General features: G+C 39.2%; 1 protein-coding gene across 3 annotated transcripts in view; it reads right to left on the reverse strand.

Annotated features, from left to right (window-relative positions):
* FREM1 (FRAS1 related extracellular matrix 1) overlaps positions 1-18,106 on the reverse strand; it is a 63,743-nt gene extending 45,637 nt beyond the window's left edge. For 2 of the 3 annotated variants that reach the window (XM_064736383.1, XM_064736384.1), the window contains exons 1-8: positions 18,039-18,106; positions 12,544-13,036; positions 7,396-7,490; positions 6,545-6,846; positions 5,843-6,039; positions 4,854-5,177; positions 3,352-3,460; positions 1,429-1,560 (exon numbers count right to left, since the gene is read on the reverse strand). In XM_064736383.1, the coding sequence (XP_064592453.1) occupies positions 1,429-1,560; positions 3,352-3,460; positions 4,854-5,177; positions 5,843-6,039; positions 6,545-6,846; positions 7,396-7,490; positions 12,544-12,771 (1,387 nt within the window). In that variant the 5' untranslated portion in view covers positions 12,772-13,036; positions 18,039-18,106. Of the gene's footprint in view, positions 1-1,428; positions 1,561-3,351; positions 3,461-4,853; positions 5,178-5,842; positions 6,040-6,544; positions 6,847-7,395; positions 7,491-12,543; positions 13,037-15,689; positions 15,866-18,038 lie in introns of all 3 variants that reach the window. The other variant, XM_064736385.1, reaches the window with a different exon arrangement.
* Between the last annotated feature and the right edge of the window lie 610 nt (positions 18,107-18,716).

Consider the following 18,716-nt stretch of genomic DNA (forward strand, 5'->3'; position numbering starts at 1 on the left):
AAATCCTCCAAATGTCACTAAAGGTATGTGGAGACATCAAGGATTTTTAACTGTGATTGTTTCCACTTTAATTTCTACTTTCTCATCAGAGCATTTTACAGGCATTTTAAGCATCAAAGAATATATCAAATATATATATTTATATTAAAGATCAGGACTTCATTTCAAGTAAAATACAATGATGTAGGGATTTTGGTATTTTGAGGTTATGGTCTGTCATAAGACAGTTTTATACCTCTGCTTCACTAGAAATGTTATGCATACAGACAAATATTCAGGCAAGCTAAAGGATTCATGAACTGCAAGCTGGCACTAAAAGGTATGATCTCCTCAGGGCCACCAAGAAAACAAGCCAGGCTTTCCTCTAAGGTTTTACCTACAAAAAGACAATTCCCAGAATATGCGGAGATGTTTTCCTTGTCATGAGGAGCACCAAAAGAGAATAAGGCACAGTCACTGGAGATAAAATACCCACCTCTGGCTGTATGGTAGCCTGAGAAACCCTCAAGCTCAATATGCACAGGCAGGATTGCCGCAGGAGATGGGCCCTGGCTGGCTGCACTGCCTCCCTAGCACTGTCTCTGGGGAGAGACAGCGCTGCTAGCTCTGCTGCAACCCACCCAGCACTGCTGCCAGCACACAGTTCCTGCCTGCAGATCTGCAGGAGGATGATCTTGCAGACACTGTCTTTTTACTGCCTTCTTAAAACTTCCTGATTTTTATAGATTCCCACAGTGGACTACTTGTCTGGAGTTCCCTGGAGTTAAGTTTACTTCTGAATAGTTCTGTATCTGCTATATTCAAAACACCACCCTTCTTTTTCTTTAAATAGCTTCTTTACATCTTTAGGTTATGCAATTTACATGAACACATTCAACTACCAAAAAAACTCAGCATTGATCATGGCTACGTATTCCCACCCTGCCAAGCCCAGAGTGATTTCCATTACATAACCTTTTCCCCAAGCACTGTGATGACTGATATGCTGGAGAGTAGAACTAGTGATATTGATAATGCAGAAGGCTAATGAGTTAGAAATCTAATTTATTTTCAACTTTTTGAAATAAACCTTAAAGCTGCCAGTAACAACTATATCCAAATGCTGTCTGTATTTGCCAACAAAACAAAATCACTTGGCATTCCTTAACATCTGCAAGCAAAAAAGTAAGAACTGAAAATGTATTGACTGTGTTTCTCCAAAATCATGTTTCTCAATGAAAGCATAGCTGATTTCTTTAAAATTTTCCCTTTGGAGTGTAAACATGCATTAAGAAAATGAAGGTTTAAATATTGAATTTTTTGAACATTCCTGTTTTAATACACATGAATAGCGTGGTTGTAGCAGGGGAAGGTGGTCAGCAGAGGGAGCAGAGCTCTTGTTTTATCACCGAGGAGATTTTTCCAGTCTCTGCAGTTGAAATTACCTACCTCTGACTGAGAGCTGCCCGTGCTGTAAGCCATCAACTGTGACCAAGCGAACATTTTGGATGTCATCGTTGTCTACAATTTGGAAGTGCTGCCATGTGATGGGTCGGGATTGCCCCTCTAGCAGGTTGAGTCCTACAAAGAGCAGAGAGTTACGTCACTGTCAGCATCTAACACTTCTAAAAGTGTTTTCAACCAGAGGAAAAAACTCAGAATATTTAATTCTATCTGCACATCTATGTGTGAAAGGCATTCCAGTGAAGGTTTAGATATTAGGAAAAATTTCTACTCTGAAAGAGTTATTTAGCTTTTCAACAAGCTCCCCAGGGCGGTAGTGGAGTCACCATCACTGGAAGTGTTCAGAAAATAAGCAGACAAAGCACTTCATGATATAATTTAGTGGGCGTGGTGATATTCAAATGAAGATAATTTTGGGGGTTCTTTTCAACCTTAATACTTCTATAATGCTATGATTTTAAGGCCACCTAAAAGTCTGACAACAGCTTCTGACATACTTGAATTTTTTCATTGTCTTTAAGGAATCTTTTTTAGAGAAATAACCAATTCTGATGTTGTAAAATGCACCTACTGCAGGTAGCCTCACGTGTAAGTTGCACATTGTGTCCTGGGGGGAGGGAAACATCTGGAGCCCCAGGCCAAGAACCATCAATGGGCATGGGTGTGTCTGGTCTAAAAGAGGGCATGGGGTCTGTCTGGTCACCCAGAGACTGCAACAAGAACAAATATCACCACTGGAACAAGAACACACAGACTGTGGGGGTATAAAAGACAGGGATTCCTGTGTTTGGGGTCCCTCCCTGCAGACACCCAGTTTGAGGTAATTTTGTGGTGCTGCACCACAGTTAAATTACATAAAGGAAACAGACAGCAAGGATTCCATATGGGAAACCCAGGCTGAGCCAGCAGCAGAAACTTGTCTGTTTGTGTGTGTGTGGTGAGTGTGGGAAGTCAAGCAGGACATCCATCAGGTCACTGGAGCCACCTGCTGTGGATGGCTTCAGTCCCAGCAGTGCAACGGCTTCAGTCTTGGCTAGTGCAATTGTGGCTCACAGGGAGGGGTATCCGAAAGGTAAGGCAGGAAATTTCCTTGACATCTGGTTTCTAATTATCTGATAATCTAATGAGGCACATTTCTGGACATTCGCACTGAACAGGAGCATTGCACTTGAAATCTCACAATGTCTGAAACTGGGCATTTAGATTTTTTAGTGAGTTAAAAACATATGTTGATCTTCCTGAGAGAGGACAGGTGCTCCTTCTTAATTAGACAGTCATTTCAGGTGAGGTTTCTCTGGAAGACATGAGGCGCCTTCTTCTCAGATCCTTTCCTTTTCTACCATAGGAAAACTGCGCTTTCCCTGGTGTTAACTTCTAGACGTGTTTGATCTTATATTTTTTCCTTTTGATGATTAAATATCAATGCACTCTAGATGAGAGACTCTATTCTCTTTCCAGTGCAGGCATTATAAATCTGTTTGAATTAGACCTAACCCTGTAAGGTTTCCAGGCTTTAAGTGATGGTGGTATATCATGCCCTTTTTCCTATTTGTTAATTTTTGCACACTTCCACTTTAAACAACACCAACAAGCCTTGGTCTTTCCTACGTGCTACCCCATTCTTCCTATTCCATAGTAGTAGCCCTTAATATTCATAACTTTTTATGTACAGTCCATTCTTCAAGAAAATGCTATATGAATAAATCACAGTTTTCCTGTAACTCTATTTTTGAAGTTGTTGTAACATGTTCCCTCCAAAATGGATATAGGGGAAAATAGATTTCTGCTCCTTTACTTTAATGATCCTTAGACTCCAGGTGTAAATCTGATTTTTAGAGCTTTGTCAAATATTTGTGCCAAAATGTTATTGATTCTGAAGCAAAATTAACTTAGCATAAGAGATCTCACCTGTATTCCACGAAACCCGTGGGGCATTTGTATCTGTTGTTCTGATAGACAGATGCACAGTGATTGGTGAACTCCTTTCAAAGTAGAAGTCATGCACCTCAAACTCCACCTGTTGTGAAAACAGATAAACTGCTTATTGAAGACTGGAAACAAAAACACATATACTCCAAAACACATATAGTGCATTCTCTTCAGAGAGACCTTACAGGCTATTATCTGATAATATCTTAATAAACAAAACTTGATTTAGCTTCTAAAAAGAGCCACGGAAGTTCTGCACAAAACTGAACCTTCTTTGCTCTTTGCAGTGAATTCTGTGAAACTTGGTTTATAGTGCATGTAATTTTCATTTTATATGGAGTAGTTAAATCATCAATTAATATGGAGCTTTTTAAAACTAGTAGTAATAAAAAGTGAGGGAGACATTTCCTGCTTTTTTAAGACGTGTAGGACCGAAATAGGTATGACAGAAAATATATGCACTAGTACAGAAAAAATAATTTTAAAAAAAAATCAAACTCCTGAGCTTTCAGATTCCAGAACTGTCAAATTCTTGAACCTGCAATCAGACAATGTTGAAAGCAGAACAGAGATGAGGCACTTAAGGAGAAGATGTTTTGGTAGGATGTCTGGTCCTCACTTTAAGGAAACAGGGAAATGGGGCTCCTGTGAGAGCCAAGAAAAAAAAGGTGAGACAAGTCTTGTCAGCATCAATTGCCAGTTATGGTTGCTGTTGCTCTGCTTTCCAGGCAACCATTTCCTCATCTTATCTTGCTCTGATTTCTTGTTTGTTCAGTTTTATTGCTTTAGTACCAACCATTTTGCTTTGATTGGATAATTCCTTAAGTAACTTATCAGACAGTATTTCATAACTCACTCAAGAACCTGCAGACAGAAGTCTGACCTCATTCATCATTTCCATCATGCTCTCTGTGTTAGTGACATGCTTTTACTACTCCCAGCAGGAACTGTTGGGAGCCCCTTTTTGTTATCCCTAAACCCTCATTATCACAGCAGGTAGGCTGTAAAGCAAAAGTGCAATCCTGGCCTTTACCTGGTCTATCTTTCACGACTTTAAATATGTCACCTCTGCACAGGTCACAGAGATCAGTAACATCATGCAGGGATAAAAGCTGTGTGGAAAAGGCACCACTGATCTTTCCAAAGCCTCTTGGGTAGAAGTAAAAGCACTGTTATTTCACTATTCCTCTTACTAAAAAAAAAAATCCTGTTTACGTATTTCTCAGTCAGAGTGGATAAAAGGTTTTCAGTGCAAAAAAAAATTCTTATGGAATGAGCAATAAGCATGTATTTTGTGTTAGTTAAGATGATGTGTCATAGGAGAAAGTGGTAAAAGATTTTGCCTCTGCTCCTGTATTGCATATAGTTTTAAAAATGTCTTTCCCCTGAAAAATGTTCATTACATGTGATTACATTTATTTCCATTTTACGTAATCTTAAGGAGGTGGAAGCCAGTAAATGTTCACACATCCCCCTGTTACCTCATAATTCCTCCTCTCTGTGTGGCTGTTATTTGGAGGCTGATAAGCAATGAGCATGTCGCTGAGATCCTTCCACGTGAAGGAGCCAATAGGTTTGGTGTGGTCGGAGAGGTGAGTGATAAAGCCTCGTGGAGGTGGCTTGGTGATGTTGAATATAAGCAGAGACTTTGGAGTTTCATTGTCTTCAGCATCAATGGTTGTGGTTGTAATAGGGGTTAAAATAAATTGATCTACTTCCAGGATGAACTTTGCCATTGGGGCAGCTTTGGGTCTTTGGTTGGGAACAGCACCTCTAATCCGAACAGGGAGCCATGCGTACTCCGTCTACAACAGAAAAAAATGAGACAACTGAAAAGGCAAAGAAAAGTGAAAAAATAAATCAAATTTCTTCTAGCTTCACATAGCAAATCCGGGTACATGTTAAAGCAATAATTATTTTGAAAAGAAAAATTAAAATATTTTAATTAGAAAATGCCTAGAGTAAATATTGAGACATCAAGAATATGACTTTCAGGTTCACTAGTCTTATTTGTGTTCTTAATTTGAGGCTGAAATGACTTACTTAATTTGATGTGAGTTTAATGAATAACTTTATCTGACAGAAACATGCACAAGCTATTAATTATTATTAACTGAATATGTTCACAGAGCTCTTAACTTATAATTACTGTGTATGCTGAAGTCAGTGCAGATCATGCTGTACAGAAGTTGTGGAATTATGCCAGAATTAATTTTTCTCTCAGGATAAACTACTTATGTCTGACAGTAATCAATCAGAGGTGTTTCTCTCTAGCCATAGTGGTCTAATCATAGAGGCATGGAGATAATGCCTTTCATTAACTTAGCTGGCAAATTTCTAAGAACTGAAAAGATTTAAAGGCTCCCTATCTCTCTTCAAATGTGACAAGGAGTAAAAATTATTAAAAAAGAAACAACAACAGAAATCACAGGATGACAGTCAGACATTATAAACTTGCATAAACACCTACCTTGTGCAGAGTTTTGCTTCTGCTGTCTGAGAGATCCAACCTCACAGGAATATAATCAGTGTCAGGTGAGGGGGGATCAAGATGTCGATACTGAATTCCCATCCTCAGAAATTCTTCACAGCTCATCTTTTTGTTGGTAATGTCTCCTAGCCCCTGTGCACAGCTCCTGTTTCTGCACTGTTGGCCCAGATTGTGCTCTGTAACGCAAAAGCAATAGTGAAATTTACCAGAGCAGAAACCACCATGGGGAACCTGCCCATGTAGCTAAAGCAACCCTGAGAGAGACAGTGTGATGAGAAGTAGGGCTCCTTTCCCTAATTTCTCCTACAGGATTTTGTTTTCCTCTGATGTCTTCCAACTCCATCCTATCCTGGTGTTTTAGTTAGGTGATGCCTCCAGCAACGACCTGTGCTCTTTCTACTGAGTCTTGGCACACACAAAGCTGTCACATTGGTCCTACATACATCTATGGGCCAGAAACATGGCCAGAATCCAGTCAAGGAATTATTGACCCAGATCTGTGGTCTGCAGGGTGCCTCACAAAAACTTCATGTGCCTTTCATGCCCACAATAGCTCAAGCTGTTCATTAAGTTTCACACAACCCACTGTTACACAGCACGTCTGAAACAGCCCACTGCTCCAGACTTAATCTGCTGCACCTCTCTGAAGGTGCTAATGCAAACAACAAAAGCATGTCATACTAGTGCCAGGGAAGAAGCTCCATGGCTGATCTCCACCAAACTGCCCTTGCTGCACTTTCCCGGCAATAAGCAGGCCATGAGCAGGCAGGTGAGCTTCCGAAGAGATTATGGAAATGGTGCAGTCCAAGTTTATCTTCCTGTCGTAATCAAAGGTGAGGATGTTCTTGTCAATCGCCCTGGACAGACCGTAGTATTCAGGGACCTCCAACGCATGGGACCGCATTTTTATGATGTTGCAGTCTGGCTCAAGTAACTGCACATGAAGGGTGAATGTTTCTACAAACGTTTCTGTTTCTGTAAACCTGCAAGGGACAGAAGAAAATCAGTTATGTTTCATGCCATCTGCTGCTGCTTTGTGATCTGGGCATTGTCCTCATCTTTGAAACGGAATTAATTGAACTGATTTCTCTCTTGTGTGCTCAAGCCTTGAATCACCATAACATAGATCCTGCTGCCCAAATTCCCCTTCTTGTAAGGGGGTGTGTGTGAAGATGTTACTCTCTGTGTGTATATGAGAGTATCTTTCCCTGTACGCAGGACAACAGAGAACAAACATGCAGTATTCTGAAAGTGCTATTGCCCCTTTCCACAGCATAATGAAAAATCACCGGTTGTGTGTAATAAGCCAGCAATACATAATACACGTTAAATGAGCATATCTGCCATGCATGGTAAGAAATGTTCCTGTAAACAGACGGTCACTTCTTGACTAATGATGCAGCTAGTGGATCTAAGTGGTTACATCATGTACAGCAGAACATGCTTTAACTGTAAAAAATGGACTGCTTGTTCTTCCTAAGGTCAGCTGGGCTCCTGGTAACAGTGAAGTGTGACCTGCTGCTGCTGCTTACCTGTACAGCCTAAGCATGACCATGTCTTCATCTAAAATCGGACATCCATTGTGGGTATATTTGACTTCATTAGGAAGGAAGTGGCAGTCAAAAACCTATGAAGGAGAAAGAATATTCTGGCACCACACTGCTGAAGAAGTTAACTTCACAGCCCCTGTTCCACTTCTCTCTGAGTGCCTGGAACCAGACTAGCAGAATGTTGAATATGTAGTTTATTTCTGTGAATGGGTATTCACCTGTACTGTGATCCCTTAGTAAGAGCCAGAGCAACCACTTGACCTGGGGCTGCCTGCACGCCACAATTAGAAGGGCGCAGGTTGTATGTGATTGTTTCAGGCCACCAAGTCCCTCCCCAGTACAATAAATAGTTTGACCTCACCTTCTTTACCACTGCAGCCTGTGGAGTTAAGGCTGTAGATATATCCAGCAGTATATACAACTGCAGTGGAGCTGAAAAGTCAGCAGTTCCAACATTATAATTTGAGACTTATTGACTTTTAAAGTTGCTCATGACAATAGCTTGATTATATAGTAAATCTAGCTTTATGTCCACCACAATTATACCAAAAAAGTACGACACAGCTAACTTAGAATTGTTCCTAGTTTTTGTGATACTGACTTTGTACCAGTGGCTCTTTTCTAGATCAGACATCATCTCTGTGCCATACAAACATCCATCCCCAAAATCAATGTAATCCACAGCACAAAAGCAAACAGATACCTATGCTTTCCTACCAGCTAATTCAAAACGGACTAATTCTGACAACATACCTGATATAAGCAAAATTTGGGAGTCTGTCTGGCCACAGTTTAACCATCTAAGGCAGACACTTCTTTCAGGCAGATTGATTTATTTAATGGTTGGTTAGTTTGTGAAAGCAAGGCAATGAGGAAATATGCCTGATGTAAATAGAAAAAAGATTGCTTTGACACACTCGTTCTTTGGAAAAGAGATTTGGATTCTGAGGAATACAATTTCCATGTTCTCAAATACTGCAATTGGCAAGACTGGCAATTTAAAATTCCCTTGCAGTATTGTTTCTTTACTGAATCACCAGCTGAAAGCTCCTAGCATTGATAGACTGTGATAACCTGGTGATAAAAAGGAATCCCTACACAGTCCATGGAGGATGGGACATGCTCATGTTTCTTATCTACAGAGAGAAAAGGCATATTCTAGCCAGCAAGAAACCAAAATCATTGCATTTCTTAAGTGAATCTTCACTGTGAATCTAAACATAGTTTTCATTGCATTATTTGGGGCAGTATTCACAAATGGGTATATGGACTTCCACAGACTAAAGTGAAATTTGTTCAAAACTTACTAACAGACACAATAAGGCCATAACTAATAGCAGTTAATATATGTATATGGCTGACTGACTAGTCACATTTATTTTTTCAAAAAAGAAGAGGCAATTTCTTAATGACAGTAATTTTTTTAAAATATGACAAAAGAATCATGAAAATTATTCTTTGAGCCAATTCGTGCAAATGCCTTGCATGAATTGTGTTCATTCCCTAACCACTTTAGACGGTGGTGAAATGGCTGAGAGACCTTAGTAAGGTTCTAAAATTTTGACGGAAAGTGTAACTCATAGAGAAAATCTTTGGATGCTCTGACTTTAAGTGTAAAACTTATGTAATAATTTAATTCTAAATTAATTGTTAATATATGCTTAACTGAAGCACCTCATGACATTTATATTAAAGAATTTAAGAATTATTGAACTTTGTTTCTTTCTAACCATTACAGAGAAATATAACTTACGTCCTTCTTTAACAGAAGAATAGTTGGAGTTTCTCAGCTTTTATTATTAGTGAAAGGGTCTACTTCCACTAAAGTCATTCTCAGGTGCTCAAGCAATGTGATAATTTTTCTATGCTCCAAGCAATTTTAAAACTTATTGCCTGCTTTTAACTTTCATCAAGAAGTTCATTGCACAAAGTCTTTATTTTTTTTAGTTGCTTTTTGGGGTTTTTTTTAAGTGATGAAGTAGTTGCTTTTCAGACATATATATATGTGGATTAACCTCTTGGAATAATCTGTGGTTTTATGGAAAGTACACTTGATTTTATTTGTTGGGTCTGCTTAGAAAGGAAGGACAAGAACAATATGTGGAAAACAAAATTACTCTCATATGATTAAAATTTTGACTACGTTGTGGCTGTTCTGTTGTGCATTATTTTCAAATTCTGTAGAAATATGTACTCTGCTTTATTTTTCAAACAAAACTAAAATATATTCCTTTTTCTTACTTAATGTCCTTTCTTTCTTAGTACAAACTAATATAAAGGAACATGATATTTAAGTAATAAAATGGATAGTCTTATGTGATAGTCTACAAAAATGGAAAATAAAATTAAGAAGTAGTTATGTGGTATGCTATCTTGAAGAAAGAAAAAAATGTATATTATGTACAAAACCCACTCATATGGTAGATTCAGAAGCTTAATGTTGTACACTGAAAGTAAGATTCTTCACTGACATAAATCAGTGTAGACCCCTCAAAGTCAGTAGGATTTTGGTTTCATAAGGGTGTTGTGGGGGACAAGGCCAAAGGGATTACAGAATTCCAGATAAAAGACACCCGAGCCCTTCCCTTGCCCCTGATGGAGTCACTCCATCACAGAAAGCCAAGAGGGGGTCAGGCAGGACGTGCCCTTGGTGAAGCCATGCTGGCTGGCTTGAATCACCTCCTTGTCCTCCATGTGCCTTAGCACAGCTTCTAGTAGCATCTGTTCCATGATTTCCCTAGGAACAGAGCAGAGGCGAACAGGTCAATAATTCCCAGGAAAGATCTGCCTTTTCATAGGATGGTTACTGTAGCCATCCTCACCTGGCTGCCATGACTTTTCAAAGATTATGGAATATGGCTTCACAGCTACATCAATCAGCTTCCTCAGGGCTCAGGGATGCATCTTACTGGGTCAAATCATATCAAAGAAATAATGTCCCTATTTTTAAGACATCATTAGTTGCACATCTTATTTGGTAACAAGAGATTGGAAAATTTAGAACCTTTCTACAAAGATTTGTTACCACTGACTGACAGTCAGTTTATATGTGTATTTAGACACAATATGCTTTGCAAAAAAGAAACATCTGGTTTATGTTTCCTGATGTTTTCCTTTTGTATGAACAGGCAACTCTGTCTATAAACTCACTGGGTAAGACAAAGGAAATCTAAATGTTTTCCTAATTACTGTTGGGCTTTGGATTTTTCCACTTCAACTGCTTTTCAATTACAATTTATAATTAAATTGTCATACATTCCTAGAACATTACCCAATCTAATGGAAGCAAACCAAATCATACCAGAGACATTTTCTGGCTGCAGAATTTCCTGCAGAAAGACCATGAGTGGCACAAGGAGATCTGGTCTCTGGCACCTTTTTTCAGGAACGGTGAAAGCTCAAGCACCACTAGCAGGCACAGTCCTTGTCCAGCCTGGTGCCCTGGGGCCACCAGCCCAGCAGAGTCTTCCCTCTACGTGTGTGCCTCCAGCTGCCACACTCAGCTGCCTGGGCAGATATGCAGGGCCATGAAAGAGCAGGTGCTTAACAGATGTGGGGCTGGGAGAGGGGAGGTTGTTTGGAAAATAAGGTGCAGTGAATGCACATCTCCTGGGACCTCTTGAAAAGATATGCGCTTGGAAGGTGTCGGGTTACACAGGACAAAGTGGCTATTTCAAAATGCCTGGGTCCTGCTGCACATAGAAGCTGAGGCAGAAGTTAAAAGCAAAATTACTCCTCAGCCAGACAGATTGCCTACAGAAGAGTTCACTATGTAAGTCCCTCTTTTCTTCCTCTCCTTTAGGTTGTATATTATGAAAAATTTCTTTACTGAAGAAATTAAAACAGGCATTAAAACAGGTTCCCCAAGGAAATGGTGGAATCACCATACTTGGAAACATTATTAACATTAACATTAAAAAATTATATATAAGTAGGTCTTAGGAACGTGGTTTGTAGTGCACCTGGCAGTGTTGGGTTAATGGTTGGACTCATTGCTCTCCAAGGTCTTTCCAGTCTCAATGATTCTATGTTTGTAGGAGCCAAGGACCAAACTGGGCTGGGGAAGTAGAGAGGTGGGGTACTAAGGTCAGTGTTCCTGGCTGGCAGAAAACAGGCCCTGGGTAGTTTCTGCAGATGCACTACACGACTTAAGGCAGTCTCTAGAGAAGATCACACATTGTCTTCCTGGTTTCCCTGGTACGCCTCAGATCCTTAGGAGGGCTGATTCAGCTGAAATACTTGTCAGTGGTTTGCAAAAATAATACTGAAGACCAAGCCAGAAGTTTTGAAAAATCTATTGAGATTGGTGCTTCTTCACCTATCTTCACAGAAGACACCAAAAACCCTGGAAAGGAGGTTAAAAACTATATTCATATACAAGCACATGAAAATGTATGCTGTGGCACAAACCAGAACTTTTCAAACTCCAAAATCCCCTTAGTTATGACATTAAAACCATTTATCTTCTGTCTATAACATTACATCTTCATGACAACTGTGTTCAGCTCCTTCCTGCTATAACTCAGGTAGGCAATTTGTAAAGCAGATGAGTAGCAGAAAAGTCATATATGAAATATATTTCAGTATTTCTACAAGCTCAACATTTGAAAAGAAAACGGGAGTTTTAATGTATTTGCCATCTGCTAACAATTTGGCTGTTGCAGAGCAGAACAAACAATGCTGCACACAATGTGCTTATTGTATGTGATTGTTTTTTCTTAATTGGTCCTTAAGTAGTGGCTCCGTGACTAAAATTCAAAATGCTGTAGTGGGATGTGCATTATTCAAGGGGCACTGGCTACCCTCATGGGAGAAAAATAAGCAGCTGAGAGACTGGAGGATATCTCCTAACTGGAAGTTTTGAAATACCCATTCTTCACTTGTGAAAGGAGACTCTGACCAGACTCACTTCTGTGCACTCATGCTACTGATCTCAGCTTTTGGATTTCAGGGTTGCAGTTCTCTGCCAGCTGTCCCCTTAAGCAAAAGGCTGAATCCCACACACCATTCAGATTCGTGCCTTTTAGTCGCTACCCAAAAGAAGAACAAAAATCAATCAAGCAGCCTCTTTTAGTTTCTCCCAGACCTGCACACACCGATACTCACGGCAGAAAAACAGAGCCCAATTACCTGTGGAGTAAGTTTCCCAACCCTCTGTGTTATTGGCTCATTGATCACTTCTACTTTGCAGACATCTTTCTCTCTGGGGATGGAAAAGTTGAGGTCTTCTTCTGACAGGAAGACAGACTGTCCCTTCATCACTTTCACCCCAAGGTTCACACTAATAAAGGAGGAGCACACAACTCTTAACACAACAGGCAACAGTAGAAGCAGCCAGCCTTTCTCAGAGGGCTTCATATTATAGGGGAGTGCCAGCCTTCTTCAGTGAAAAAATTTCTTAACAAAAGGAGTCTTCTTCCTCCACCAGCAGACTTTCACCATGTAATTAAGGCATTATTGGTCACAGATTAAAAATGTATGGCACATTTTCTATTAATAGGCTCTCCTTGACTGAAATTTGGGCAATTATTGGGCAGGTATTTTCAAAATATCCTTAGGTTTTTATAAAATTGATTGGTCAAGCCTGACAAAATGATGAATGTGTTCTCAAGGTTTGTTAATCCTGAAAAAAAACAAGAGAAAGAAATTGCTATAAGGAATCAGGCAACTATAGGGATAAAACCAAAGCAACTAACATAAAAAATACTTCCACCATTTCTGACAAATGCAGTTCATTTCAATACTGTTCAGTGCACACATGATCAGAAAATAGCAGACAACCCCTAAGTCTGAGAAAAAATCAGCGGAGATAAAGAAGACAAGATAACATAGAAAATAAATTATACAAGTTTCTTGTGCCCCTAATTACAGTGAATCTTCATCTTTCATGTTTATAACCTCATAAGAAAATATTATTCTTTTTCTGGCATTAAACCAGCGCTATTGAAATCCTTTTAAAAGCCTAATTTCTACAATCCTCCAAAGTAACTGAAGCTACAGCACAAAGAACAGGAAGTGAGATTGATTTAATTAAATTTGAGAAGATCATAAGAATTCCAAGACAGAAAAGTGTCAACATTCCTTTTTGTAAAATTTTAATGCCCTGACTAATTGTTTGCCACAACCTTACAACCAACAGGGAAGTTTCCTGAAAGTGAATTAAAAACCAAGTTCTTGTATGTCTTTATTTTCTTTGTTGTTTTTAATAGGTAAATGTTCACTCTACTGTTTCTGGCAGAATTAATTTCTGAGTAGCCTGTAACTGAATATAGTTATCCACCCAGATTTAAATTTCACTTAAAAATAACTGGCAGTTCAGAAGTTCTGTAAAATTATTCACTTTCAAAAGTTAAACAAGACAGATCCACTCACTTCATCACATGTTTAAGATTGAAGATAATGAGTCTCACATACATATGAAGTTAGATGTATGTTGACTGTGTAGTCTGGAATGCAAATTTTTACTCTAGTTTTCTACATATTTATCGGAAAGTCTTTCCATTTTTGGTTTAAAATGTTGAAACCATACCAGTCTGAAGTAAATCTGAGAGACAATGTAGAATTCTAGCCAGTGGAAGAGGAATGAAATCTATTGTAGATCATTCTGATAAGAAAACAATTAGAAATTTTAGTTTCAGACTAGAACCTGGCAAAGTGCTCACAGACAGTTAATGACTCTGATACATAGACCTGGTGGTTTGCATCTCATGACAATGCCACTTATTCTCTGCTCCATAATAGCAGGCTGAGGCAAAGAAATATGGTGCAAAATAGCTTTATTCACAGGCGTTTTCTTACACAGTGCCTCATCAGAAATTATAAAATTAAAGCCTGGATAATTTTGACTTTCTCTACTCCAATGTGGATAGCTATCATAAAATGATGTCAAAGTTGAGAGATAGCTTCATCACCGGTTTGAAAATGACACTCATGCAGAGACATCTGTATCTTGACTCTGCTTCATCTGTTTCTGGTGCTGCCCCATAAATCCCAGCATGGAATACAGCTCTAAACCTTGCGTGCAGGCAGTGGCTTCTATGCTGCCCTTTCCGGCATCAAAAACAGAACAGAAAGTGTTCAGGAGGAATCAGGAGCATTTTGATCAATTTCATGGTGGATGTATGAGATATTCACTGCTATAAATTTGGCCCCTTGGTCACTGTGTATTACAGTCTTGCTTTGACTACTTTAAGGTGCAGACAGAGCTCCTGTATCACTATTTTTTTGCCCCATATGTTGCAGCCACTGGCCTCTACTTGGATGCTGTAGGACTGTCTCCTGAGGTGACCAAGGGAAGACCTTGGGAAGTACAACCTCACTTTCTCAATTACTTACACAAAAAATCATAGCAAGATGAAATGGCAAGAGAGTCTTTCAACACATAATAACAATAAAAATAAGAAGGCTTTTGGGGTGAAAGCCAAAGGATTAACATCCTCCCTATCTGTAAAGGAGGGCATTGCTTCAATGAAGTTATGTGTGTGCTACATGGTACTTATACTGATTGACAGTCTTCTGCTCTTCAGCAGATACGCTGCTGCTGGTGATGCCACTGTCACATTTTGTGACTGCTTTGAACTTCCTTACAATCTCTTACTTATCTCTTTACATCTCTCACTTATCTCTTAATTATCTCTTACAATCTCTTACTTCTCTGCCCTTAATATCACAGCTGAACCTGATTCTCCTCTGCTACTCATTTCCACGTCACCTGTGTCTCCAGAAGGGACATACAACTAAGGGACTATTTAATTCAAAGTGCACCAAAATATTTCATATTACCTAGTGGCGTAATGAAATAATGGTATTCACAAACAACATAGAAGGAAATTAAACTGAAATTAAGCTGTTTTCTCGTCGGCTTTCTAAGGGTCAGTCTATATGCTAAAACAACTGAAACAACTGAGCAACTCCAGGTGCACTGTGTGAGTACAAGCTCACAGAAAGCTACCAGCTTTGGTCCCAGAAGCAAAACAGTCAGTTCTATGATATATCATGTGTAGCTGTTATTCCTCAGTGGGGATGGAAGGTTTAATTTATGAGGAGGGGCCAACACAGCTGGATTTGTTCAGCCTGAAGAAGAGAAGCGTTATTGCTTATTTTTAGACTTCTGACAGAAGAGTGCCTGGAGCGCAAGGAAGAGACATACAAACACACTAAAACAGCAAGGTTTATTTAATTAACAACTAATCAAGGCCCAAGCTGCTTGATGCAACTTTGGAGCAAAATTTTCCATAAAACTGGCTTTTCTTGGGAAAAGAGGTAGGCACAGTTACCTGCAGAAGTCCTTTTCACCCTAAATCATACGCTGACTCTAGGCTGAAAAAGCAGAGCCATCTGACTGTGGGATCTCAGCATTTCAGGACTGAGGTGCCGAGTCACCGAGACCACCCTTGGGGGGCTTGGGAGTCCTGGAATGTTGCCAGAAGTGTCTGGTGGCTGGACTTTGATCCTACACAGGAGACGACACTTGTATGAGGATTGGAGGATTTCACCGGAGTGAATAGTGAAGGGATAAGTTAATTAGAGAGTGAAACACAGGGTTTAGGATTTCTGCACAGGGGGGTTTAGAGAAGTAAGATGGAGGAATTGGGGCGTGTCCTGTCCTTCTTCTTCTTCTTCTTCTCCTCCATCTTCTGTGGTGATGGTGGCACTTTGGGATTGGTCATTACTAAAAGTGCACTGGTCAATAAGGGTGAAAGGTATTGGGGAAAAATGATAAATATTGTACACGTAACTTTGGGTATAAAGATAGGTGACCGCCCGGAGGGCAGCGGAGTGTGCTCATGGCTGGCTGCTGAGCAGACCTCTGTCAGGCCGAGAGAAAATCTTTTAGATAAACAATTAATAAACACTGAGACCGAGAAAAGAACTGAAGCCTCTTCTCGTCCTTTGAAATGCGGGCTGCCCCAAGGCCACCCCGGGCCTTTCCAGGCCATCCAAACAGCCGAAAATCGGACATCTGACTGCTAAGATCTAAGATGGTTCATTACAAACATAATAAGTGAGCCTGATTGTGAGCAGAGCTACATTGATGTAAGTAAAAGTTTAATACAAAATTATTTAGATAGCTATCTACCAACACAAAAGAACTGAAAGTAAAATCTGACACAGCACCAGTAAGTCTCAGCTTTAATAACTAAAACTTGACAAAAATACCTGTAATCACAAGTTGGCTTTGAGCCAAGTCTCAATGACACCCAAAACTGTCATTGGGATTTGGATGAGACTTCAAGAGTTTCTCTGCATGTGACAAAATCTCTGGTTTCCTGGGGTATTTCCCTCAGCACGTGGATCAAAATTGCCCTAATCTTTTGCAAAGCTGGAAGGGGATAATGGAGAATGATTGCTGTAGGTTGGAAGTTGGATTGGTTTGTTTTAATTAATACCAGAAAAAGTTTGCAAGAAACAGAAAGAACATACAAAAATTTTTGAGGACACATTTAAAGAAAACAAGAGCTTTCCATGATTTCTAGGAAACAAGATTAATATTATTATAGTAATTAAAATCTGGCACGAGGTAATGAAAGGATCATGAAGTATTAAATTAGAAGAATGTGCACTTAACACATGCACCCCTTGGACTGTTTGCTATTTAATGGTTCTGTTCCATGCACACAAACAAGAATTACAGGTCACCAAGAAGCTAAGTATCTGGCAAGGTATTTGCTGAGTTAAGGAATGCCAGATAACACCCTGTAAGTAGTTACACCTTGGACCCATGCCAATGGCAGAGATGCATTTTGCCTAAGGTAAAGTGCAATTCTCAGTTAGCTGAGATTGTGACTAGTAGAATTCTCTAACTAGAAAATACATTACTTTAAAAATACCCTTCTAATAACCATTTGAAGAAACAGTGTATAATTATCTGCAGAATTTGCTGGAATATCTCAGCAAAACACAGGAAAAGCAACTTGTTTTTAAAAGGTGATGATTCCAGACAAATACATAGAAATCAGCAGGAAATGTAAAATCTTTGTAAGCACATACATTAAGGGACACATGTAAACTTTTATGCATGCATATGACTAATAAACCTCTTCCTATTTTAGATTAATCGGTTGTCTGAATGAAGATGAAAATGTAGAAATGCTGACAGTTCCCTATTGCAAAATAAGTGTACGATTTTAAAACATGTATTTAAAAAATAAGTTATCCCAACTAAATGAAATATATCCTTTTTAATGACTTACTAGTATCAAAAGGTTTTAGCATATGTTTCAGAGCTTTTTATCACATTTGTGTCTCTCATTAATAAGACAATTCTAAGCAAATAAATCTTATTTAGGTCTTCCAAGCTTTTAAAGCCACAAAGTTTCATTATGTCTGATGAAAAAAAGCCAGCATGGTTAAGAAATTTATATCAACTTAAATATTAGGATAAAGTAAGCTGTTTGGAATCCCAGCTTTCAAGTTAGCTTCTACTAAACCACTGGCAAAACCCAGTGCCTGCTTTCCTCAAAGTTAGAACTGAGCTTTCATCCATCTCGAGCTCAAAAATTACTGTCTGGCTGCTCTGCTGCAGCATTCAGCAACAAACTGAACTCTGCAAGCTGCTAAACACTATTACAACCACAAACACCACAGCATTCAGTTTGTACAACAAACTTGAATAAGATACTTACAGGTACAGTGTTTCTGCTGGAGGCTGAACATGAGATCATTCTAGAAAAAGAGGAAAAATGTATGTCACTGACCCAGTAATTTCTGTTTTAAAAGGCTGGCAGAGAAAGAAATCCAACGAGTGAGCGACAGAGAGAAAGCAGAGAGGGGGAGGGGAGATAGATGAAATTCCAGTCTTTCTGGTCAGCTTGGCTGTAGTTTTCTCTGTACTGAAAATCCACAATAAACACTCCTTGCTTGCAAGACTGCTCCTGACTGCAGAGTCACAAATTACAAATACTTTCAGGCTTCGTATGATAAAAGCACTCACAGATGCCTTGAAGTGTTTACACTCAGCAATGTTTCTCTGTCAGTCAGCTCCAGATCTTCTTTTCCCTTTCTCCCAGTTAAGTCAGTTGGGACCAGAAACTAAGCTGCTGTTACTGATGTTTGCTCTTTGTTGTTCTCTTTTTTCCCTTTTGTTCCTTTTTTTTTTTTTTGTCCCCGTTTTTGCTACTTTATTTCCTTTGAAATGCACACAAACACACTACTGCAGTAGTATTCAAATTATAAATTTATTTTTTCCCATTCGGAACAGCAAGGAAGACAAATAGTATAGGCAAAATCCTACCAATTATTAAATATCTCATAGGATTCAAGATGTCTCTCCAGCTTTCTGTTATGATTCACATCAGATTTAA

The sequence above is a fragment of the Zonotrichia leucophrys genome, chromosome Z, assembly GCF_028769735.1.
Source record: "Zonotrichia leucophrys gambelii isolate GWCS_2022_RI chromosome Z, RI_Zleu_2.0, whole genome shotgun sequence".
NCBI lineage: Eukaryota > Metazoa > Chordata > Aves > Passeriformes > Passerellidae > Zonotrichia > Zonotrichia leucophrys.